Source organism: Prinia subflava, chromosome 16, assembly GCF_021018805.1.
Source record: "Prinia subflava isolate CZ2003 ecotype Zambia chromosome 16, Cam_Psub_1.2, whole genome shotgun sequence".
Classification (NCBI taxonomy): Eukaryota; Metazoa; Chordata; class Aves; order Passeriformes; family Cisticolidae; genus Prinia; species Prinia subflava.
Window position 1 is genome coordinate 4,225,917 of NC_086262.1, and position 25,426 is coordinate 4,251,342.

The 25,426-nt window shown below is 42.0% G+C and overlaps 1 protein-coding gene across 3 annotated transcripts in view; it reads left to right on the forward strand.

The window, feature by feature from the left end:
- The window catches only part of SLIT3 (slit guidance ligand 3), a 481,586-nt gene that overhangs the window by 395,571 nt on the left and 60,589 nt on the right, over positions 1–25,426 (forward strand). For all 3 annotated transcript variants that reach the window (XM_063413913.1, XM_063413912.1, XM_063413914.1), the window contains 6 exons: positions 1,499–1,567; positions 2,624–2,695; positions 2,878–2,949; positions 8,939–9,010; positions 13,788–13,951; positions 17,681–17,805. In XM_063413913.1, the coding sequence (XP_063269983.1) occupies positions 1,499–1,567; positions 2,624–2,695; positions 2,878–2,949; positions 8,939–9,010; positions 13,788–13,951; positions 17,681–17,805 (574 nt within the window). The remainder of the gene's footprint in view (positions 1–1,498; positions 1,568–2,623; positions 2,696–2,877; positions 2,950–8,938; positions 9,011–13,787; positions 13,952–17,680; positions 17,806–25,426) is intronic.

The following is a 25,426-nucleotide window of genomic DNA, read 5'->3' on the forward strand; positions in this document are numbered from 1 at the left end:
TAATGTAGAAAGGGAACACAGAGCACAAGAATAATCTATTATTATTGTTTGCTGTAGTAAGTGCAGAATGAGGAGGCCTGTTGCCAAAGAAAAGGAAATTGTATGTGTGGAATAAAAATTCTTAACATGATTATGGGATTCTGTTTTCAGCAGCAGAGGCAGCACATTAAGTGTTCTGGTGTCTGTGGGCTGCATTTCCTGGCTACACTTGATTATATTTCAAAACATCCCATATCAATTGCATTGCCTCATGTCTACCTCAGGAAAAATCCCTGCAGTATCATGTAAGGAAGGGAAATATCATTTTCTCTTTCATCCCACCTATGGAGGGAGGAATGCCTTCCTCCTCCACGGTGCTTTCTGAGAAGGGGGGATTGTTTCCCAAGTTGATGTTGCTTCTGGAAGATGTCTGGAGAAACACCTTGACAGTGGCCTGGTGCCACAGTAATCACTTTCCATTGGAGCCTTATTAGTTTGGTATCTCCCAGAGGTACCTAAAAGCCAAGGTTAAGGTAAAAGAACCTCCAGCTCTGTCTCTATTTTATTGCAATAAACAGGGAAACGCCCCCATCCCATTGCTGTGCAGACTGGAGTACCCACGCTCTCTTGTAGGCAAGCTTTTTAAAAGTATTGTGGGTTTTTAGGGGAGTTTGCTGAGTAACTCACTGATCATGTTTCTTCAGTGGAGAAAAACTGGAGGCAAAATGGAGGCTCTGTTTGCCCATGTGAGGACTCAGGATTATCCCCAGAGCCTTTAGCCCTACCATGCCTGTGTCTGCATAGAAATAGGTTCAGTGGTGTCTCAAACAACTTCCACACTGGAAACACAAGATATGTTGTTAAATATATTTAATGCATGTAGGAGGAACCTCTCTTCCAGGAGAGCTTGGTCTCTGGTCTTTAATTTATACCAAGCTTTGCTCCTGCACCAGCCTGCTGTGAAAAGGAGAGGCAAGGAGGGTGTACTGCTGTGCTGGGTGTCCATCACACTTGTGGATGTTTGTGTTGATGCTAAGTGGGACCTTTTGCAGCACAGAGATGTGGGAGTGCAGCTCCTCTTCCCATTCTGGCTGCACAAGGAACTTCCATGCACAAGACAAAGCCTCCCTCGCAGGGTCAGGGAGCAGCCAGCACTGCTGGAGACTTGGGAAAGGTAACTCCAAGTTCAGGGCACAAGCCATGCAGTTTTTCTCCCCTTCTTCAGCTGCTGTCACAAAAGAACTAAATGGTCATTTCTGATTGCTGTAGGCCAGAGATCCTTCATGCACTTCCAAGTTTTAAAACAAATTAAGTAAATCAATAAGCTGTTGTGTTTTGCATGTGGGGTAAGTGTGGGGTAATTAATTCACAAAGTAAAAGCTGTTGGAGTTTCAAAGCAATGAGTCAAAGATAGTTTCATTAGTGACTGACTTTATATTGTCCTCATTCATGGTGTAGATTGAGTGATGTGAGTTCTTGTTAATGTGTTTGTGTAATTGTCAAATCTGACTTTTTTCAGATACTTGGAAGGAAACCATCTGCCTGCTGTGCCGAAGGGGCTCTCTGCCTTCAGACACCTGACACTGATGTAAGAAACACGTGGTTTCCATGTCAGGAAACCTGCATGACTCCTTCTGCACTACACTGTTGGTGGAACATAAATAATTGGTATTTGGAGGGGGGAAAAAATCAACACCAAACCCCAAAACCTTCTGTAATCTGAATTTGGAAAGAATTTCACAGTAGACACTGCTGCCAATAAATGTTCATAAAGAGTGAGGTGCCTGAGAAGCCCCTTGCTCTGCAGGACCCCGAGAGGACAAAACTCTCCCGCAGGCTGCTGCAGTTTCACTTGGCAGATTTATCTGTAAAGGTCATTAGCAGAGGAGACACATTAATTTGTGCTAGATGAGGCAGTATTTATAATGCTAAGGCAATGACAATTTGCATAGCTGTTTCTGCTGTGAACAGTCATGCAGATAGAGACACAGCTAGACTTTGTTCTGTAAATTGCTCCCTGAAATACACAGCAGTGAAATTTCCAGCCCGAACTATTTATCAGGAATTTTCAAATGCTGTTGGAATCAGCTGTGCAGATACTTCAGTCCAATGGGCTGGGCAACCTCAGACAAAAACAACGTGGAGGAAAAACTGGAATCCTTTGTTTTAAGAGTATTTTTTATTTGGAAACATCTCTAATTTTGATTTTCAAAGGAGACCAATAACAAAACAAAAAGTTCTGGTTGAGCCTAAAAGACGTTTTAAAATGAAAAATGAAATTTTGTTCTAGTAGCTGTCAATATGAAGAGCATATGGAAATGGGGTGCCTGGAATATATTGCAAAGCAAGTTGGAACAGTAAATATTCAGCAGTGCTTGTATCATTTATTCTTTTGTTCTTTTAATTGAATGCTGTATGCTGGAAATATGCCTTAATGGTTTTGAGTCTGAGGCTTTTTAGGGGAGTCTGATGTGCTTTTCCTTTAGAGCTCATTCAAAGTTGGTCAGAAAATACACCAGTTGATGATATATGACTTTTCAATTGCTTCAAGCATTTTGCTGTGCAGATACTGTGTAATCTTTTCAAAAAGACATTTTTCTTAATTCGTACATGTAAATGATATTTTCTCTGTATGTTTCTTCAGTGATTTGAGTAACAACAGCATCAGTGTGCTGGGCAATTACACCTTCAGCAACATGACTCAGTTATCAACACTGTAAGTAGCCCCAAGTTTTGATAACAGCTTTAATTGCTTTTCCAACACCATCTAAGCTGTTGGGCAATTAGTGTATCTCTTGTTGCTTAAGTATGAGGCTTTCCATGCTTATCTGTGGTTGAACTAGCAGTGAAATAACCAAAGCCAACACAGATTTGTGACTCTGCTCTCTCCTTCTCCAGCATCCTGAGTTACAACAGGCTCCGGTGCATCCCCGTCCACGCCTTCAACGGGCTGCGGTCTCTGCGAGTGCTGTAAGTGCAACTCCTGCAATGCAGCTGATGCCAGGGAGGGTTTAATGGGCAGCTGGTTTTTACATAATTAGCATCATAATTTGTACTCTGGCTCAATTTGTCCAGTAGAGGCCAGAGCAGGTGAGTGCTGGAGATTCAATATTTGCAGGAGGAGTGGCTTTTCTCTGGAAGCTCGGGTACAGAACTAGGATGAAAACTGGTCTCCAACAGACTTGATAGAGTCTGTCTCTTCTGCCTGAGCAATGTTTGGGTAATTGACAGGAAAGGGCTTTTCTCTTCGTCTGTATACTCTTGGTCATAGGGTGTGAGTTTCCATTGGATGCTTCAGTGTCTTTGTGGAAAACTAGTGCATTTTCAGAATATTTTCTTTTGATTCAGATTTATGTAGGCAAGCTAGAATGTGATCTGAAGGGAAGTTAGAAGCCCCCACACAAAATCAGTGAATAAATCAGGCCAGTGGCTGGGCACCAGTGCTGCTGAGATGCCTGTCTCAAATGTCCTTAAGTTGTGAATAAAATTACACCTCATATTGAGTGGGGGCCTGCTCAGAGACATCCAAGTGTGGTTTATTTCTTGGGAGGTCCTTTTTCTGCACTCTTCCCTTCTTTCCAGTGTAGCTGCTTTCAGCAGCTTTCTGGATTAAACCGTTTGTTTACAATCTCTTGTGAAATTCATCTTTATATTGTCTCAGAGTGGGGGCTCTCACAGCAAGAGCCTCCTCCCAGCTTTCCTCAGGCATCTACAGGACTGGCTCCTGCTTCTGTCTTGTATTCACTGCCTCTCACTATCAGAAACACACCCTGGGTTGGTTTTGTGGACACCTGGCCCCACGTGCAGCTGTCAGGAAGGTGGAGAGGGCAGCTTCCCACAGCCCAGAAACACGAGTGGGTCACCATGACTTGCACAGTAGCCAAAAGGGGTAAATTAAATCCTGTGTCCGTGGTGAGTTTGTTCAGAGAAAGAGCTATGAACACTCAAATCTCAGGACAGAGGAGCTGAGGATTGTCCTGAGTGCTTTGAAATTTCACCTTGGTATTCTCCATTATGAGATGACGTTCAGGTGCAGAAGTTTGTGTTAATTTGAAGAGCAGTGGTTGCTGTGCACTGGCTCCATAAATGTGAGATCAGAGTGTCAACATGAGCAGTACTGGGACTGTGGAAGCAATAAGGTAGAGCTGCTTGGCTGAGACCTTTCACTGTGGTTTCAGTGGTAAAACACATATCTGAGTTTCAACCTCCCAAATTACAAGACAGCTTTAGATTCCCACTTTTCATTAGTAAAAACAAGAAAGATACGTGATTTGGATTTGTTGTTTTAAGTTTGGCTTGGGATCCTGATTTCTAGCCCACGAGGATGGTCACATTTGAGCTGCTACATGAGTCCTGAAATTCAGCCACAGATTAATATGTTCTGTTTCATGGCCAAATAAATTATTCCATATGGAGCTGTCTTCTGGCCTGCTTCTGATATGCAAGCTAGCTTGATTAAAGCTCGTGTGGGGCTCTCTACCCTGAATTACAGTGTAGATAAACCATGCCTCCCTTTTACCAATAGCTACAATTTGTCTTTTCACTTCTGTTCTTGCAGGCCACATATGGGCAGAAACAGAGGGCAGTATTTTAATAACAACTGTTGTTTTTTGGCTTTTTAAAATGATCTGCTAATCAAAAAGTATCTTCCTCCTTCAAGGGAGAAACCCCTCCACTGCCTTGCACAGAGCAGTGAAATAAAGCCTAAATGGGAATCTCTGCTCCCTGCATTTGGAAGCCTCCAGATTGATTTGATTTATTATGGCCCACAAAACTCTCGGTATCAGCTGCAACTTTTGCCACGTGTCATCACTGTTGCTACTAAAAATCAATTCTCCAAAGAGGAAACGGTTTCCAAGAGACAATATGAAATCTGTTATTGTCAGTTTTTTATTATCCATGCTCTCAGGGGAACTTAAAAGAGAAAACATCAGCAAAACTATTTCCACCTTTTTTTTTATATATAATAAAAAGAATATAGGGATCTCATTACCTTTGGCTGCGCATGCCTTTGAAGGTGGCAGACTCTTCTCATGAAGCTCTCCCAAATTCCTTATGTTTTCTGTATTTTTTCTCCTCTATAATAAATACAATAAATAAGTGCTTTGAATATCAGAATAATCATAGCTGTATGATGCACTTGGTCTTTGAGAGATATTTCATTCTGAACTCCCTTTCTTAGATTTTTCAGCACAAGCCCAAGTGAGAAAACTGCAGAGTCAACATGTTCATGTTTAAGCCTCAATATCTATCAGTGTTTACACAATCAGGTCTTTAATCTCAGCCTTCACATGGTTTATCCATTACAGCAGCCAAAGGGTGCTGGGGAGCACAGGACATAAAGTCTGGAGAATTTTTTTAATAAGTAGAAGTTGATATCAGTAGGCTTTTGAGCCAAAGCTATTACAGTGAAAAATTGTGGATTTGTTTTTCAGTTGATTTGTCGAAAGCTAGTCTTCTTAGAAACTAAATATAAACAGATTAAGGAAACTGAGATTGAGACAAATTATAAATATTAGAACTCCCTGGATGACCTGAACAGATTATTTTAAATATTATTGTGTAATCACATATTTTTATGTGACTTAGTTAAGAGACAAAGTCCAAAAATCAAAATACTTTCTGAGGTCACTAAATAAATAATTGTCCATGTTACAGTTAGGGGGGAAAGGGATAAAATAACCTACTGAATATTCCATTAACAGATACCCCAGTTTTACTGAAAAGTGATGGATACTTCCTGCAGTTCAAAGCTCAGGCAAACACTGACATGCATGGTGATAAAGCTGTCACCAATAATCTTTGGGCACAAAGTTTCTGCAATACACTTTCATTGTTGGGTGCTGCGTTGATTTGACCTAACAGAAGTATCTGGCTGTTTCTTTATTATTTCATTTTGCATCAGAGAATGATTCCTTGTATTTACCCAGTCAGTTTGTACAAGCTCTGCCATTGTGAGCGTGGAGCAGTGGCACAGTGGCTTTCCCTGACATCTGAGCTGTGCAGGTTCCTGCAGGGTCTGGCACCCCCAGGGCTCCCTGTAGGAGTTTGCCCCGATGGGATGTGGCTCTGTGAGCTCAACCCTTTGGCCACGTTTGTGTCTTCAGAAGAACACATCCCCCTTGTGTCTGCACAAGGACAGTGGGCTGGCAGGCAGGACGTGGGAAAGGTTTGTCAAAGAAAAACAACCAGAAAACCTCTGCACAAAAGGATATGTTGAATTAATTTCCTTCCCTGCAGACAAAGGAATAAGTTAGTGAGAGTCTGTGTAGAAGGAAGTTTTGATTTCGAGAATTCTCGAGTGTTCTGTTACTCTGTCCTGCAGAGGAGATCCACATCCCCTTAAATCCATACCCCTGCTGTTTACTGGAGTTTAGACAAGAGGATCCCTGGAAATTGTGCTTTTGAGGGAGAATACACACATTAGTGTGTGTGCTTTAACTGTCTGTTAAAGATTTTATTTGACCATTTGCTTATAAGGAGTTATGGTATAAAAATGTGTTCCTGATGTTGATCCAAGAGGAAAGATTTTGTTGCACAGTTGAATTCTCTTGCCACTATTTATTATTGTGAGTTTTAAGGGAGGTTTAGCATTTGGCATTTCATTTTGGTTGCAGGAGTGATGATGTTGCTGACATGATTTTGTTATTAAAATGCAGGCACTTGCATCCATGAAACACCTCAGTGTTTGGGACATGTAATAAAGCAAATCCTTCTAAACTTTTTATTTGATGGGTTTAACTTCTTACAGATAAATGGCTATGTCATTCTTCAGCTTCTCTTGGATGTTTCCAATACACCTAGAAAAGAAAATGTACTCCTTTACAGGATGTGACTGATACAACCCAAAGATTAATATAACTTATCGTTTACAGAGAATTGTCTTGCAGGTTAAAGATCAGAAATAGACTCATTATGAGCAGCTACTTATTTAAATGTGCTCATTTCATTGACCATTTTAATGACAAGTGGTTGACTAGGCCTCCTCACACCAACAAAATACTCCTTGTTTAATAGCTGTGGGGTTTGCCTCACTCAGTTGGTCACTCTATACAGAATCAGTGAGTGTGTTTTATCTGGAGTTACTGTGTGGGAGCTCATATCCTTCCTGTTCAGATTAATTTCTTGGAGATACACCCTTATATATGCCAAGTTATTATTAATAGTCAAAACCAAGGAAGGCTTAAAGGAAAATTTCAGGATCAGGATGTTAGTAGGGCATCATGTACATCCTGGTCCAGCTGAAAATGGTGTTAGGGAAGAAAGGTTGCAAAAAACAGATGCCTTTTTTTTTATTTTTATTTGAGGCTATTGTCTGTTTCCATGGGTTGAGATTTGGATTGTTTTAAACCCAGTGTTTCAACAATTTGTACCCTCACAGAAATAAAAACTGTGATTGCTGTGTCAGCAAATCACCAGGTAAGCTAGAAAATAAATGACTTGAGGGCAAGAGCTGCTCCAAAACACACAGCAGCTTTCTGTTTTCCACCCTTCTATGCCATGTCTGGAGCACTGACAGTGATTCCCATTTACACTTGCCTATGTAACCCATACACAAATGCATTTCGTAGAGAAGAGGTGAAGTGGGTGCTTAAATTGTCCCAGAAACAACAGAGAACCCTTACACTCCTGTCAGGGATCCCAAAAATGCTGCTAGAAAATGATAGTTTCTTTGCACAGAGTGAATAATGTCCTAAAACAAGTGATTTCAGGTGCTTTCCTGGGTAGCACCCGAGGGAGGTATTTTCTACTGTAAGAATGGGAAAGTGTGACAATATTTACCCTCAGGTATTGCAGCAGCCCTCTTATTAGAGAGTAAAAGTGAGCCAAGGCACAGACTTCTTGTTAAACACAGAATAAGAAGGGTCCTGGTTTATTCCTCTTCACAGCTCAGTCACTCCAGCTATTCCCTGACTCTGGCTGCAGCAGGCTCCTACTGTAGGCTTCCCTTACAGCCTCTGAGTGCAGGGATCAGTGTGCAGCCCCTGACTGCAGCTTTTACCCAGCCAGACTGTGACTGCAGGGATCAGTGTGCAGCCCCTGACTGCAGCTTTTACCCAGCCAGACTGTGACTGCAGGGATCAGTGTGCAGCCCCTGACTGCAGCTTTTACCCAGCCAGACTGTGACTGCAGGGATCAGTGTGCAGCCCCTGACTGCAGCTTTTACCCAGCCAGACTGTGACTGCAGGGATTGGTGTGCAGGCACTGACTGCAGCTTTTACCCAGCCAGACTGTGACTGCAGGGATCAGTGTGCAGGCACTGACTGCAGCTTTTACCCAGCCAGACTGTGACTGCAGCTTCCAACACCAGGCTCTCACTGCAGACCCAGACTGACCTCACAGCAAAGATTCTCTCTGCCCAGGGTCTTCCTTCATGATTTTCTCCTTCATACACCTCAAAGCTCCTCCTCGATGCTCATCCAATCCTCCCGAGCTCACCCCTTCTTTTCTCTCACTCATCGTTACTGGATACAGCTGTGACTCATCAGGGGTGAGGCTGTATTGGTAATTAACACAGCTGTTAATTATCAGGGGTGAGGTAACACTCGGGGACCCTTGCTCTCTCTTGTAGGATCTCTCTGAAGTCAGTACTTAGTTTAACTTTCACAATCCTTATTTCCCCTGCTCTGTTTTTGCTGTGTTTCTGGCTAATGGGATTCTGTAAGAGAGGGTCTGGATGTGAGGGTCTACCTGTCAGTCAATACCCTTTTAATAGCATAAACGGGATGTCACCTTTTTAATTTGCAGCAGCACTCAGCAACAATTCTGATTGCATCATTGTTTAAATGCCAACACCTAGAGGCAGAAGTGATAAAGCATGGAAGTTCATGAGTTGTGCAACTCACAGAAACTCTCAAAGAATCAAAATTAAGCACCTTTTTTAAGCATTTATTCTTTCAGTTGGAAGGAGCAGACAAAGTACTGTGGTTTGATACCTTCCTGCTTCTCCCCGTTCTAGGACGCTCCATGGAAATGATATTTCCAGTGTTCCTGAGGGCTCTTTCAATGACCTGGTGTCCCTGTCCCATCTGTAAGTACTTCTGCCTGGCTTCATCTCTTTGACTGATGGTTTCAGATTTGTAAAACAGCACATATTGGTGGGATTGTATAGCTTTTTTGTTTTTCCTGCTCACTTTTCATAATATGCTCTGGATATTCATAATGCATCTGTTCAAAGGAAATAAAAATTGCTAGGACCTGTTGTTATTAGTTATAAAAATATTTTCTTAAGAAAAACCAAATGAGCAAGTGTGACAGTTTTCTCTGCTATGGACTTTATGTTTAAGGTTTTCTTTCAGCATTATCAATGTGAAATGCAGAGCATATTATGGTTTGAGAGTGAGACAGGAAACCTCCCACAAAGAGCAAATATTAAGCAAATGTGAATTCTTTGCTTAATAAGTGTCATATGTTTTGCATACTGGAATGTTGTCAGTATATGGATTTGTTGATGAATCACTGCTACAGACATGTATATTTAATCACAGGGAAATTGATCATTTCACAGCATTAATACTTCATCCCATAGTTTGCAAAAATTATTAGGCATTTCAGCTTTTTGGGGAAATTAGGATTACACTGGTAGAGGGCCAGGAGACTTTCAAATGCAGTTTAGTTGATGAAAGAACAGACAAAGAGCAGTAATGGCTCCAAACTAAACTTGAGTGACCAGAAAATACTTTTTCACTGAGGTAGTGTGTGATACTTCACACTATTAGATAATTAATGTAGGAAAAGCAAATTTGTGCAGCAGGTTTCTTGATTACTCAGTTTGATTGTCCTCAGTTAATCAGAGGCCTGGGCATATGCTGGTCTCTCTGTGAGTGAGGGTTTCACAGGCTGATACAGATGTTTTCTGCCCTGATACTGATGCACACACAAGCAGGTATGTGTGCATTTAACATAGGTGTATATCTATTTGTTGTCTCTTTTTAACCTTTAACATGCCCTCCAGAACACTTCTCTGAACACCAGATCTAGATTGTATTTACATGTTTCCTGGATAGCAGATACATCCATGGCAGCTTTGTGTCTCTGTTCGTCTGTGGACAGTAAAAAATAAAAATATCTCAGATTGATAGGGACAGAACTCATGAGAGCAACTTGGGCAGCTTGAGAAGAGAGATAATCTTCTCTGTTTCCAGCTTACACCTTGGTATCATTGGTTTTGCACATTTGTTTTTCCTGTTCCCAGTTCAGTGAAGTCATTTTGTGTGTTTGGGATTGAGAGTGTGACTGAGCTGGAGCCCCATACCTGCCTTTAAAGTGCAGTGACACCTTCCAGACTGGGAATCTGCTGCTGGGGGTATTTTCAGAACTCAAGGAATAAACATATCGTGTGCCATTTGTTTGGATTTCCCTCAGGGTTTACATTAAATGAAGTGGAGATCCAATTTTCCTGGGTAAACCATTCACCTTAGGGAGTGATAAAACCCCCTTTGGCCCAATACAATCTCTGCAGTCTTTCTGTTTAGATATATGTGCTGCCAGAAATGTAAAATACACATAGCCCAAATGAAAAGTAATAAATAGGATCCATAAAATAAATAAGACCTGTCTGGGGTGTAATTTGCACAGTTGAGCAGTTGAATTTTACAGTACAATTGTGCTCTCCAGTTTCTTAAAGAGGCTCCTGAAACTTTTAGCAACCACAGTGAATTTTTTCTTCACATGCCTGAAAAAGCTGTGCTTACTGAAAACAGTCATACAAAATTGCAAATAAATGCATCTTAAGCCCCTCCTGATATATAGCTCTTCAAGGAGAAAGCATGCACTTGGAGTCAGTTTGAAAATCATACAGGGACTTGCTACCCATCAAACTCTTAAGGCCTGGGAGAACAAAAATTTGTCCTAACTGTGCAGGGTGTGTGGCTGAGGGTGGGATTGCTGTTGTGGCAGGGGAGAGCTGAGTACCAGGGTGTGGGGAGGATCTCAGCCCAAGCCTCCTGTGGCAGGCCAAGGGGGACGTCAAAATGGCTTTTAGAATTGCAGAGAGAGATTTGTGTAGTACAGACAAAACTATTGATTTCAGAGCTTTCTGCAGTAGTATTGAATTGATCTGTAATTGGAAGAACAAAAGTGAAATCTAGATGGTCCAATCACTTTCTCCATAGCTGTTTAAAGCCTACAGGAACATTTTCACCAAATTTCCTTTATGTCATGAACATCATCTCACTGTAATGGCAGAATCATAACAAACTACGCAGCTTTAGCTCACTGAATTTAGAGGTGGGTTTGTATGTGCTGTACACTGCTTTTGTTTACTATTTATTACTTTATTTAGTTGAATCACATACTTGTCTATTTACGCTATGACACTACCGATGTTTTTAGTCCAGGGCAGTGATAAGAATGCTACAGCACTACTGTAGGATTGTGCATAACATGACTTAAAAAGAGCCCCAAATCTGCTGGGATGGAACTGGGATCTTCCAGTTAGGTCAGTCCCTGCAGTTGCTGTCCTCACCATTCACTGGTGCAGTGTCCCAAGCACTGCCCACACACAAACCAACCCTGTGGCACTCCAGGGATTCCACAAACCCTCAGGAGCAGATGATGTTGAGTACTGCACGTATTTCCAACATATTTCCCATAAACAGCTCCATTTTCTAATCCTGCTGAATTCTCTTCTCTTTACTCAAATTTTTATTAACTGCCTGTAAAAATGAGTTGTCCCCTCCTCTTTTTTTCCAACATTATATGGATAGAGTTATTTTAATTGGTTTTATTCAGAGTTGCCCCTAAACAAAGTAAGTGTCTGAACAGAAATATCTGCCCAACATTTTGAAAATGCTCCTGGTGGTATTTCCTTACAGAAGATATTTTTACCTTCTGGAAATATTTTGCTGTAATAGGCAAAGAAATTGAGAAAGTATGTTAGAACTCATGAATGAAAACATGAGAATTGTCTCTAGTTCCTTGAAATAAATTTTTTAAAAATCCAAAAGGTAGCCCAAACCAAACCAAAAAAATAAAAGGCAAAAACCCCCAAACAAAGCACAAACCACAAACAGAAGTGTGGAAGGATGCATTTCTGAAGCTGTCAACAATATTATTAGTAATCATTTCTAGTGACTGTAGAGCAGCTTTATTTCTAATGTAGTTTATAAACATTAATTAACATGGTAACAAGCTTTCCGTTGTCCTCCCACTCACATTTTATATATGGCAGTTTCTCAACACCAAAAATTTCTCAGCTTTCACTGTTGCATTTTGTTTGACCTTGGACAAGTGAGCCAGTTGATCACAGTTCCAGGGTCAAAAAGTCAACCCAGTAGTTTTTTTCCATTGTAAGCAATGGATTTACAGGAGGAGTGGATGGATATTTTTTAATGCTGAGCTGCAGTACACATTTAATTTTGATGAATGAGCCCCAGACAGGGTTTGAACCCATGAACTCTCATTATGAATCTGTCTAGGGCACAGTGGGTTCATTAGTCACTCCAATAGAAATGTATCAACAAATTTACTGAGGTTTCTATCTTAATATCCTGCCTGATATGCTTTTATTTGAAAGAAGCTTGAGTTTACAGTACCATCTTAAAAAGAGTTTATAGCATATGTAGAAATTTTAACATCTAAAAACTGATTTGAACCATTGGTTTATTTAGTATCTCTTCCTTGTGTTATTCTTTATTTAGTTTATTTTCCTTTCGTGTCAGTTCAGGTGTTGTGCAGCTGAAGTCTTACATTGACTTTGAGCAAAATAAATACAGACTTTCAACATACATTTTTAACAATTAGTTGGCTTCAAACTGACTTTTCTGAAATGTGAACTTTGTTTGTAATTGACTGATTGCCTGGAAAGACACTTTAAGAGAAAGAGAAGTACAAATTAGTCAGGATAGCACCTAAATTTAAGGTTAAAAGGTTTTCTTTTGGATAGATGTCCATAAATAAGGAAAAAGTCTGAGAAATATAATTTCACTATATAAATGCATCTTCTTCAACTATTTGACCTAACTCAAATGATGGGTCAAGCAGCAAATGTGTTTTCAAAGTCATAAATAAACTTAGCAGACACTGGATTTCAGTTTGGAAAATGGAGGTATCTTCTGCATATGTGTTTCGTCTGGTGAGGAGTCATTAATGTGAGTCATCAGATCCAAACTAAATTACACAATTCAGTGTTAGAATACACTCAGGAAGGACAGAGAATTAAGGGAATCAATGTGATAAATTTGATGAAAGCAATATGTCTGGTGACCTTGCTCGAGCACAATTGTTTGAAAAAGGGATTTCTTATTAGGTATTTACACAACTTCCCTAACTCATGATGGGACGAAAGGAGAAGAGCAGGAATACTGTTGTTATGGTTTTCAGATGGCACAGAAATAACAAATGACTCTCTATGACGGTAAAAATGAGAGCCAACTTTATTCTTCTAAATTCTACTTTTATAGAGTAGTTTGGTACAAAGAACATGATTGGTTATTCAGCATCTACACCCTTTTGTAAACATTTCTTTCCAGTAAAATGTTGGAAAAACACTACCTGCGGATGGTTTATCACTTCCCAAGATTTGTTTGAACTCCTCCTTAAGAATTCTCAGGCTGACATGAGAAAGTTGCTCGCCTGCCTCTCACACAGACACTGGCCTAGCCTGAGGCCCAAGTTCAGACCAATGTCAAGCCTGCAGAATACCTGCAGGAGACAAATCTAAAATCCTTCCTGAATACTCATCAGATCTTTGCCATGCTGGGAAACAAAGCATCCCAGCAGAAATGTAGAATAAACCATGCCTCAGTGAGATGAGAGCTGTTTGTTATCTCTGCCAATAACCCATGCCAATTGTTTTGCACCACGAGGGCCCTGGGCACCAACCCGCTGCACTGCGACTGCCGCCTGCGCTGGCTCTCCGAGTGGGTGAAGGCGGGCTACAAGGAGCCGGGGATCGCCCGCTGCCGCGGCCCCGAGCCCATGGCGGACAGGCTGCTGCTCACCACACCCACACACCACTTCCAGTGCAAAGGTAGGAGCCAGCTGCCACCCCTGCCCCTGCTGCAGCCTTGGTTTTGTGCCTTGGGGGGAGCTGGGGTCGGGGTTTGTTTTCCGAAGCGGCGCGTTCCTTCCAGGCTGTGTTTGCTTGTGTTGTTCCCCAAAGTGCAGGTAGCTGCTCCACGGGCAGGAGAAGCAGGGAGCCTCAGAGCAGGGAGTGTTCCTGATGCTCACACCGGGTTATGTCATGGCACGTTAGCATTTAGGGTGTTGTTAGAACTTATTGGAACAGGTGATTAGGTTTGGCCTGTGACTTGCCCCCAAAAAATCAGAAAATAAGAGGTATTATAAAAACATAGAGCACTGTAGTTATTATGTACGTTTACTTCAAGACTGAGAATTCTTCTAGAAAGTGAATATTTACCAAAAGTACATTTTCATCTGCAGATCTGCAAACTGTTCCCAGTGGCAGCGATTGAGAAACTGCAGATTGTGGAAAACATGTCATGTCTGAATTCAGGGTGCATTCATGCAGGAGAGGGTTGAGGTGCAACTGAACAATTCGGGGTACTCAGTGACAGGAGTGCACTGCTTTAGAGAGCACTCAGACAGATGATCCACTTTTTTGTCAATTAAGTAACTCATTAGTTAGTTGTGGAGATGAAGACATATCTGTATGTTCTCATAAAAAAAAAAAAAAGTTTCAGAGGTTTGCTTAGCTTACCAGCAAGGACTTGAAGATGGAGCTATATTTGTGGTGGAAAAGATGGATCAGTAGCCTCTCTTAGAAATGGAAATGAGGGCATAAAGCCTGTTTTTATGTCTCTCAGAGTGCCATGCTCATTTACAGCACTGCCTGGCAGGGTGATTTTATAGGTGCTGGAATTAAACTGCTGAACAAACAAGTGATGGTGTTGGGGTGAGTTTAAAACACAGGTTCCCAAGGCCGAGCTGAATTTTATGTCTTTTCAAATATATCTTTAATAACTGTAAACTTTAATTACTTTGAAATGTCAGTCTCAAAACTGTCAGAACTCTGACCATAATTATCAAACCACAGACTTTACAGTAGTCTCTCAAATGGGAAGTACAAATATAAGAAGTACTAAAAACACCAAATAATGCACTTGTTCCCATGAAATGAACTAAAGAAAATAATTCATTTTGTATATTAAACAGGATCTGGAAATTAAACCAGAAGCTGGGTGTCTTCTTCATTCTGAACCTGTGATATATCAGGAGTTATGCTCATTTTCTCTCTAAACTAAACAAGCAACTCTTAGGCAAGAGATCAATAAAGCTGTGATCCAGAATATTAGATGTAGTTGTATGCTTCCTATGGAAATATTAGATTGGTCCACTAGAAAGCACTAGAAAACACTAGAATGTGTTCTTTCTAATATCCCAAAAGTCTCCATAGCTTGCTTTATCTGAACAGAAAAGGAGAAAATACATATTGATTTGGAGTTGATCTTTGCACAAGCAGAAACTGTTGATGGTCTGGACAAGCAGTACAGTTCAAGAAGCTCCAGGCCCTAGAAAAATTCACCTTTTCTCATGAAAATACAAATATTTTGAAAGCCAGTGCATGATTTGGCAGTGTCCCTGCACCCTGTTCCCATTTCAGGGAGTGCTGAGCCATGACCCCCCCAAACCCTTGGTCCCAGCCCCGAGGTGCTGGGCTGGGCACCCTGAGCTGCTGCCTGAAGCTCAGATGTCCTCTGGGACCTCCAGGAACTTCTACATAAGAAAAAAAAAATTAAAAGTAGTTTAACTTATTCTTGTTAAAAATATGTTTTTAGCCTGTGCCTGAGCAGGAGGTTATGTCTCAGCAGAGCCAAGGAAATAAAAGTGTGTTATGTGCAAGTCATGCAAACTCAGCTCTGCTTTTTATTAACTTGCCCTCCCAGCTATGCAGTAGAGGAAAGGAATGTGCTGGGCTGAGGGCATTTTGCTATATGGATTTATAAATCAAATCCACAAGGGCAAAGTAATGAACTACTTAACTGCTAGGAAGTAACACTGTTCTTATTAGCTCCTACATTGATTAGCTTTGATCTATGCCATAGGAATAAATGGAAAATGTACACGTATTACAAAATAAATAGTAGAACAAATTCTGGCTTGCTGACCTCTAAATCTAAAAGAGCATCACTGCTGCCTGTCTCGTGAGCTCTCAGAGGAGCCACCTTTGTTTATTCTTTGTATATTTTACCATGAAGACAGATGTAACTCAGATATGGCACATTCGAGCCCCTGTCAGTACCAGGAGTTCAGGTGTGATTTCTGTTGCTGTCCCAACTCCAAGGTAAAACCATGTATGGCGTGTAGTCAGACATAAACACCAAGACAGACTAGGATGACAACAGTCCTTTATTTAATTTTTAGAATTTTTTCTTCCTGTGTATTTTCCCTCACTGCTGTGCACTCGCAGTCAGTCCCTGATGGCAGCACCACCACTGCAGGAGCAGGACACGGCCCAGGTGCTGTCACCTGAGAGCCCTCAGTCCCCATTTCTGCCATCCTCGTACCCCTGCTGCTGCTCTGCAAGCACTCAAAGTAATCAGTGAAGGTTTAAAACTCATGCAGAACAATTCAAAGCAAATCCCTGGCTGGAAGGGATTTTTTCATCCCTAGCTCTGGTAACTCTGGAGCTCCACCTTCTCTTGAACATCAAATTTAAGCCTCTTTTCTTCACTTTCAGGATATTTCACAATGTACTACTTCTTACCATTTATCATGCAGTAACAGAAGCTTTGTGCCCATTTTCGATTAGTACAGGACCAGTTTAAAATTATTTTAAAATGTATTTCCTTGAAAATGAAACAAAATTATTTTAAGGTCTTTACTGCTTGATATAATGTAAGCCACTTTAAAGTGCTAGGTTTTATTTTTTACATGTAAAAGCCAATGAGTTAATACTTATTAATATTTGAAATGTAGCCATTTAAAAAATCACCATGTTTTAACTGTGAATATGACTGCCTAAATCAGCTTTCTGCAAAATCTCAACCATAAAATATTGATTGACTTGGTACCCCAAATGTAGTTAGTGTTGTTTTAGTCTGTGTTTGTTTTCCTGCCCACCTACAAACTTCACTACTTCTCTGGAAGATTTCTGCTACACATATGATGTTTATTAGATGGTTTAAATATGGCCATGTGTATTTACCTGCATACATTTACATCTTTGCATATTTGGCTTTATTGCACTTCGCTGAGATAGCTCAGTGTTGATCATTCTTCTGGGTAGAAGGGGAAGAAAATAAGTTTCAAACTCTGTTAAAATTAAGGATGGTAGAGCACTTTGCACCTAAATATTCCCATAAGCCTCTAACTAAATCTGTCTTGTGCATGGTTTTTATTTATGTTGTTGCATCTGCACTTTCATTCTTGTTATCAGCCATAGAAATGTCAGGTTACAGTTCCCTGGGGTTGCTGTTGCAGGATTTCCAGAACTGAGAAAAGGAGAAATTGCTGAAAGCCATATGTATATATAACCCACTCCCTGGAGGTTCCCAACATGGTTTTTTCAGAGCATATGTTTGCATCTTCAGGAGAGTATAAGCATCACTGAGCCTTGCCTAGCACTTGATTTAAGTACTTAAAGCCTCTCTGATCCCCGGGAATCCCATGGTGTCGTGCAGTGCACCTGCAGCATGTGCATTTGTGCCAGTGCTTGGGGAAAAATGTTAATGTGTGCATGGGAGGTGTGAACTTTGCAATCCAATTCTCTGCTGATGCTCTGTGCTTGCCTCTGCAGAGCCAGTGGATCTCAGTGTCGTGTCCAAGTGTAACCCCTGCCTGTCCAGCCCCTGTAAGAACAACGGGACGTGCAGCAGTGACCCCGTGGAGCTTTACCAGTGCACTTGCCCTTTTGGTTTCAAGGTATGACTCAAATGAACTGCATGAGAAACAAGAAACTGTTCCCCCTCCCTTGTGGTTCTCTAATTGTGGTGCTGTGAGAAGTTAATTTTACTGGGCTCCAAAGTGCCCTTGCTCAAGCAGGTTGTGTGTGGCTTTTCAGCTGTGCCCTGCCACAGATTTCATCCTGTGCAGTTGGAATGGCTTTGCTTTGTGCTGTGACTGCACACATCATCCTGGGAAACTTGCTCTGGTTGCCCCTGTTTTGAGCAAGGTGGTTGGGCTGTACAATCTCCAGAGGTCACTTCAAGCGTCTCTCATTTTGGGCATTCTCTCACTCTGAGATGTAGATATCCATGTGAAATGGCAAGTTGGTTTTATCCTCCTTTTAGTTTTGGTTTGGGTTTTATGGCCAGCAGCAGGATCACCATTTCATTATGCTTCCAGCCAAAGGGAAGGCAGTTCAGATGAGAATTAAGGGCCAGTTTGGTCCATGGTGACAGAATGTTGATACCTGGTAGTTTCCATCCACCTTCCACAGACTGGTGAGCAGAAAGGTGATCCCTAATCACACACAACCCCTAAATCAGCTGTCTCTGAATTCAGAGCACTAATGTGCACAGAGGGATCTGCAAATCTGAACCCTGTGGATTCCAGTCATTGTGAGCAGTGCCAGCTTCCTGGTAACACCCTGGGAAATGGGTAAGGGTCATTGAATAAAGCAGTTTCCTCAGCAGTGATGGATAACTCCCCTCGTTCACACTGCACTGTGAGAGCTTAAGGACACCAGGGCACTGTCTCAGAGCTGATGTAGCTGAAATCTAGCTCTGGAGTCAGTAGCTGAAGGATTAAGTATGAGTAACAAATGAGGCATATGATCTGTTCACAGCCAGGGGGGGTTCAGGTGCTGTGGCCAAAGCAGGCTGCATCCTGCAGATTGGGATTTTATTCGCCTCTTTGGAGATTCCTTACAGTCCTGGTCAGCTGAAACAGATGCTCATAAAACACAAAGTAGTAAGAATTATAGAGGGAAAAGAGGGCAAAACCAGACATACATGTGGGAAGTAAGCACAAGTATGTGTGTGTTACATTTCAGGTAGGAATTTGGTTCTGATGATGTCACCATTTCCCTTCTCGGTTTTCCTGGGATGCATCCCAGAGTAATTGAGAGATCCCTGAAACATTGGGAAAGGGAAAATATAAAGCTTATTTCTTATATTTTACCCCAGTGTTTGTACACTTAGTAATCAAGAATAATAACAGTTCTCCTAAATAATTGAAAAAGACATTGGAAATTTCATGGCATTAGAAATCCTTCTACCCATTGGCATATCAACCAGAAACTTTTCTAGGATGTAAAACACCATATTGTCAAAAATAGGTTTACCTGAAACTACTTGATAACAGTCTATCTCCTCAGGTTAATAAGAAAATGGTCGTTTTAATTTTGATTTTTAACATAAGTTATGTTGAATTCTTCAGGTGGGAACTTGAAAAGTAAATTATTTCAGAACTAGCAGGAGAACATACAAGTCTTTGCATATACCTTACTCTTTAAGACCTGTATCATGGAGCAGGTATCCAGGTTATTCTAAGTAAAAATGTCTCATGAACCTATGTTGGTGGGTTGGTTTTTTTTTTTGACCCTTAGATTTTTGTTTTTTGGTTCTCTTGGTTTTTTGCAGTATCCCTTACTCACAAAGTCACTGGTATAGATGCATTTATAGTGCTAGAAGACATGTTTTTGAAGAGAAGATGTATTAAAAAGAAAAATCAAGACTAATCCTCCAGTTAATCAGCACGTTGTAGTGTGCATTAAACCCCAGGATGCATCGTTTTCCTTGGAAGGGTTTTGGTAAATGCTTGATGTGACTCAGTTTAAACATCTCACAGAGCATCCAGCTTTTCTCCTCTCTCACACACTTTCTCAGGTGACATCAGTGTGAATGCAAAACCCAAAACCACAGTGATGCTGCCAGCCAGGCGTGGCAAAGAGCAAACACACCAGGCATGGCACTTGGAGCAGGCTTTAAAAACACTGGGTAACAGTTCAGGGAGAAGTGGTGGAAATTTAATAAGCAGAAAAAAAAAGAACTGTGTGTCTTTACCACAGGTTTTTGAATAAAGATGAAATATGACAGGTCCAAATGCAAACCATATGAAAGGAGCACTCTATCTACCACGCAGTTCTCCACCAGAGATTCATGCTAATTCAATAACAATACCTTGCTTCCTTCTCACCAGCCAGCACCAAACAGCTCCATCCATCTGGAAGCTATTTCCCAGACCTTGATAAATTGCCCTAAATCTGCCCTCTCAGCATTTGTTTTTCCTTGTTTGATGTAGATTTTCAAAAAATCCTGTGTGGAAGAGTGCATCAATAAAGTGAAAACCCACCCTTTTTCCAAATTTAAGCTGACAGCCTCGTAACGTTCCCTGTGAAGGGACAGGCATTACAAGCAGCTTTCTGGGGTTCCTGTGCTCATGCCAGCCTTCAGAAAAAACCAGGGCAGCCAGCAGAAAGTCACCTGAGTTCCCAGTTGCCAGAGTGGTGCCTGATGGATCAGGACATTCTCCCAGTCAACTGCATTCTCCAGAGCTTGTGGTCTGGTTTTCGCTGTCGCACTGATGACGGTTCCATCTCTTGCTTTTCGTGCTCACAGAGATGTTTTTGCAGTTGAATGTTTTGTGTGGTTTTCAGCCCCACAAAATTCAATTTTGCTATTGAATGGATACTTTGTGGGGCTTTTAGCAATTTTAGTGCTGCCCTTGATGGTTTGGGTGAACTGGAAAGTGAGATAAGTCATGGACCACCTGAGCTGAGGGCCCCAGGGGTGTTTGATGAGGACACAAACACAGATTGCTCGCTCAGGAATGGGCAAGGCTGAGCTGATAATGATCTTTGCTGCTGCTCTTCCCTTAAAATGGGTGATGAATGAGCTTGTTGAAGATAAGCCATGGTTGAAACAGTGCTGTTGTGGCTGTACTTTGGGGAGAAAGCCTCAAGGAGTGGGATGTGGCACCTCCAGCATCTGGCAGGCTCATGAGCAGGAGCTCCAGGGTGCCACCAGTGCTGGCAGGAGCTGGCTCTCCATGTTATAAAACTCATGTTTTCATATTAAACACAGGCATAGGTGTCATTCTCCAGTGGCTTGGGTGTTTGTTGTTTTTTTGGGTTTTTTTTTTCCCTCCATAGCATTCTTTGAATGATTATTTAAATAATATGTGTGGTTTAGATTGCAAAGTCTGATTGTAAGTAGGGGGATGGAGCTTTCTCCTGCTGGAAGTGCTGCTGGCTGCCTGCAAGAGCCAGTGTGTGTGAGTGCAGCTGGGGCTGGGAAATAGATAATGGGAACATTCCAGTTCATTGATTCTGTAGTGTGTGGCTTGTAAGTATTCCCATTGTTATTGCAAAATTGAGTCCATGGGTGTTGGAATTCAAGAGATTAATCAAACTTGCAATCAATATAGCCATTGGAAAAAATTCACTTTGATAACTGTAACAAAACCTAAGGTGACTGAAACCAACACTCCATGTTTTTTGTCATTGCTTTATTCTGAAAATGCCCTTTTGGAGTTTTTTGGCTGATTTTTGTCTTTTATACTCTCTGTTTCTTACAACTGAGGTAGCAACAAATAAAGAATTATTTTCTTTCTTTCAAATAGAATTATTTGTAGAACTGGGGAGAGAGTTTAAAACACATTTTTGTTTTGCCTGAAATGAAAGAATGTTGCCAAGCCAGAGTGGAAAGGACAGTGCCTGCCTAGGGGTCTCCACAGCCTCTCTGATTGCTCAGGTAAAGGAGGCAGAGCTGCTGGAATGCAGATGTGTGTCACCTCTGGGTTCTGCTGTCACTGAAAGCTGTCTGAAAGTGAAGACAGGTAAAATTGGCACAGCTCATATCCCACACTCCAGGCACCAGATGCTGATGCATGTCTGTGGTAGAGTTGCTCTAAATTTTATCCAAATCTATTCACCTCCCTGCTGAGTTCAGCCAGTGTCCTGACTTTTCCTGCAGCCCTGCGGTGTCTTGAGGGTTCAAGCAATTTCACCAATCATCCAGAATGACAGATACAATTGGAAAAATCCTGGGTAAAGCTCTTGGGCTTTGGAGAGACAGCATTTTTTGCAGCCAGACTTTTGTGGTGGGAGGCATTATAGTGAAGCCAGAGTGATATTTAGTGAGGAAGCTGGCTCCAAAGTTCTGCTAGGAATTTGGCTCTTCACCCTCCCCACCCCCCACGCCTGGTTTTTGTCCCTGGAAACAAGTCGAGAAGTGGAGGGTCTCAGAGCAGGATGGGAAATGGGGGATTCACACATATCCCGTGTTGTGCACTGATGTAAATTGTGTGCCAGCACTTGAGGGGGTCAGGGCAGTGCAGCAGAGCTGGAACTGTGGCTGCTGAGCACAAGGCTGGCAGAAGGTTTTGTCTGTGCTGCCCTGTGCCACAGGCACTGCCCTGGCTCTGTCCCCCTGGCTGTCCCCCTGGGTGAACCCCTGGGTGTACCCCTGTACCCCTGGCTGTCCCCCTGGCTCTGTCCCCCTGGCTCTGTCCCCCTGGCTCTGTCCCCCTGGCTCTGTCCCCATGGGTGCCCTGGCCTTGCTGAGCTTGGAGCAGGGGAAGTTTCTGCATTTGCACTTTGCCACGGCGAGGTTCTGCAGTGTTAAACAATCCATGAGAGCCCTGGGCAGCCTGGGCAGGATTCAGCACAGAGCTCAGCATGGCTGTGCTTGCTCACCTGCAGCTCCTGGGGAGCTCTCCAGCTCAGGGCCAGACAGAGACCATTCCAACAGGGCAATTTCTCAGTGATGACACTTGGGTGGGGTTGAGTGGATTTAACCCAGAGTGGAGTTTCGGTGCTGCCTGTCCCTGCCTGGTTTGTCAGGCTGATCCTGTGTGCAGATACAGCTCTGTGCTTTTGTTTCTTTGGCTGTTAACACACACTTGTGGATCCCCATGTGCATCCTTCAGCCCACAGATAAATACCCAAGCTGGGATTACAAAGGGAGAAGAAACTGGAAGGGAGTCTAAGCATCCTGCCCTCGTGCACACGAGCCAGGAGAGCAAACTCCTCTCTCTGCCTCCACGTGTTGCTCTGCCCTGGCCTCTCTTCCCTCCTGGTGTCAGGGTCGGGGGCACAGGCACTGGAATGTCAGCTCAAGGCCAAGGCTTTGTGTAGAAGAAATCAGTGCAGCAAAATGCTGTTTGTGTGGTTCTGCCTTGAACTTTCATTCTAGTAAATTCTCCTGGAGTGTGTGTTTATGTGATCTGGGGTGTTCTATTTTCGTTTGATCATTTTAACCATACTGAAAATGCTTATTAATGAATGTCAAAGAAGAAAGCCTTTAGGGATGAGAGATAATAGGTGGCCACATAAAATGAGTCAATCTGTATTTATGTGTGGATTTTTAGGGCAAAGACCAGTGTAAGCAGTAGGTGGTTATAATTTCATGTAAAGCTCCTAGGGCAGAAAAAAAGCAAAAATCACCGTATTTTCTTCCACGTGCTTGTTCTGTAAAATTTACCATGCAGCAGTCAGACTTGTGGTACTTGCTTTTTGCCCTTTCTGTTGTAGTAGGTCTAAAGAAAATGGAAATTGAGGTGTAGAAGGGCATAAAATGAAAAGCTTAGGGCAGGATTAGTGCCCCAGTTGCTGGCTGAAGGCATTGAGGCAGGAGCACACCCACCACAGGCCCTGTAAAAACCCACTCATGTAGTGTGGCAGGCTCTAATGAGAGCTCTGAACCATAAAGCCAGCTCTGAAGAATTTTGATTTTTGTTAGGCCAACAACAAAGCAGATGTTGAGCAGCTCCAGGCAGACAGGGTGTCTGTGCAGTGCTGCATCCAGGGATGAGGAGCTGAACCCACAGGTGGGCACTGACACCTCCATTCTCTGTCAGTGTGGATTATTCCCTTGGTTTTACTACTGTTCTCCTGGTCTAGTTCTGAATGAGTGACCAGACTTCCAATCTTTCTCTTCCCAGGGTAAAGGAGAAGTTTTTATTGGCATTTAGTCTGAGTTTCAGGCTCTTGTTCTTATGATTGCCTGGTCCTATTACACTAAATATTTTTTTCTTCCTCTGTGATTTTTCTGCCTTTCAGGTGATTGCTGGTTCCTGTAACTCTGCTTAATCAAGTTCTGTGTAACCAGGTCTTAATTTTCTGCATCCTACCATTTCTGCATGATTTCAGCTGATGTAGTTGGCCACAGCTGAAAATCCTTATTGTGCATTTCCTTGTGATTTTCTGTCATCTGTTATCCTTGAGGCTTTCTTGGCACTGAGTGTGCTCAGTGAAATGGCTCTTGGGTTTCTTTTGTTGTCCAAGAACATGAACAGAGATTGTCCTGGGAGGTTGATTGCCTTATTTTCTCCTTTCCTTTGGAGATGATAGAATTGATGAAGTTGCCATAAGCAGGCTAAGATGAAAAGAAGAGCAAAGCCACTCATGTAAATAGAAATTATGTCAGACTTGTTTGGGAATTGGATTTGGATTAGATTAGTGTGTAGGGATAAGTGCACAAACACTGCAGGTGAGGTTGTCCCAAAGCTCTCTGACCCCCATGGTCCCTGAGGTCCCCTCCTCAAACTGCTGAGAACCTCTGAAATAAACACTAAATACTGTGCTCTTGCCTCACACAGTGGGCATGTTTCACTTGTTTAGTAGTCAAAAATTCATGTGCACGTTTGATTCTGAAATCAGTGCTGCCTGCCTGGTTTACCTGCCAGTTCAGCCCACTATCAGAGTGATTTCAAAAAGGATTGCTGGTGTCTCTGAGCAGGGGAAGCTCTGCAGATCTTACACAAGCAAAACAGATTACACTGACATTTCTGCTGAAATGATCTGTATTTCAGTGTGAGACCTTTCATCAGCAGAGAGCTGTTGCAAACCAAATGCCTGCATCCTTAACAAACAGGGATGTGCCAGAAGAAGGTTCTTCCAAGGGACTGGGACTCTTCCAGCATCTTTAGCTCTATTTATTTCAGAAACCCAGAGAGCTTTTTGGAGAGATTTTTTAATCACATAATCTCTGCCTCATGTCAGGCTTCATTGGCTTTCTGTTTATAATGTGTGCCTCTTCTCCAGGCAGACTGTTCAGTAGCTTAAGCATTAGGAACAGTTAATTTAAAATATAACAATTATATTTTAATATTTATTTCTTAAATCATATTGATAGTATTTTTGTTATCTATACAAATGTCCAGTCTTTATAACTTTCTCTAGAGTGTTCATATTGAAAAGAGGCACTGGCTTTGGAAAGCCTGAAATGGAAAGTTTTATTGTCACAGCAAAATGTACTTTAAAATAAATACGCACTTAAGTATTTTGAAGGTACTAAAAACACTGTTCTCATTCATGAATACTGGTTGAATTAGAGACTACGTAGGAAATACTCAGTGTTGGATTTACATCAAATATATTGGGTTGTATTTTATGTGTAGAGTCAACCCTCAGCAAAATTAACTACTTTCAGTGTCCCTAATTTTCTTCTGCATCTCCCAAAATGTTCACACAGTGGTCTGGATCAGTCAGCTGTAACCTTGGAAGCTCTAGAGCACCTGTCCCATGCAGTTTGGCACCTCTGGACTCATTTCAGACATGTGCTGTGTGAATTGACTCGTGATGGATTAATGACAGATC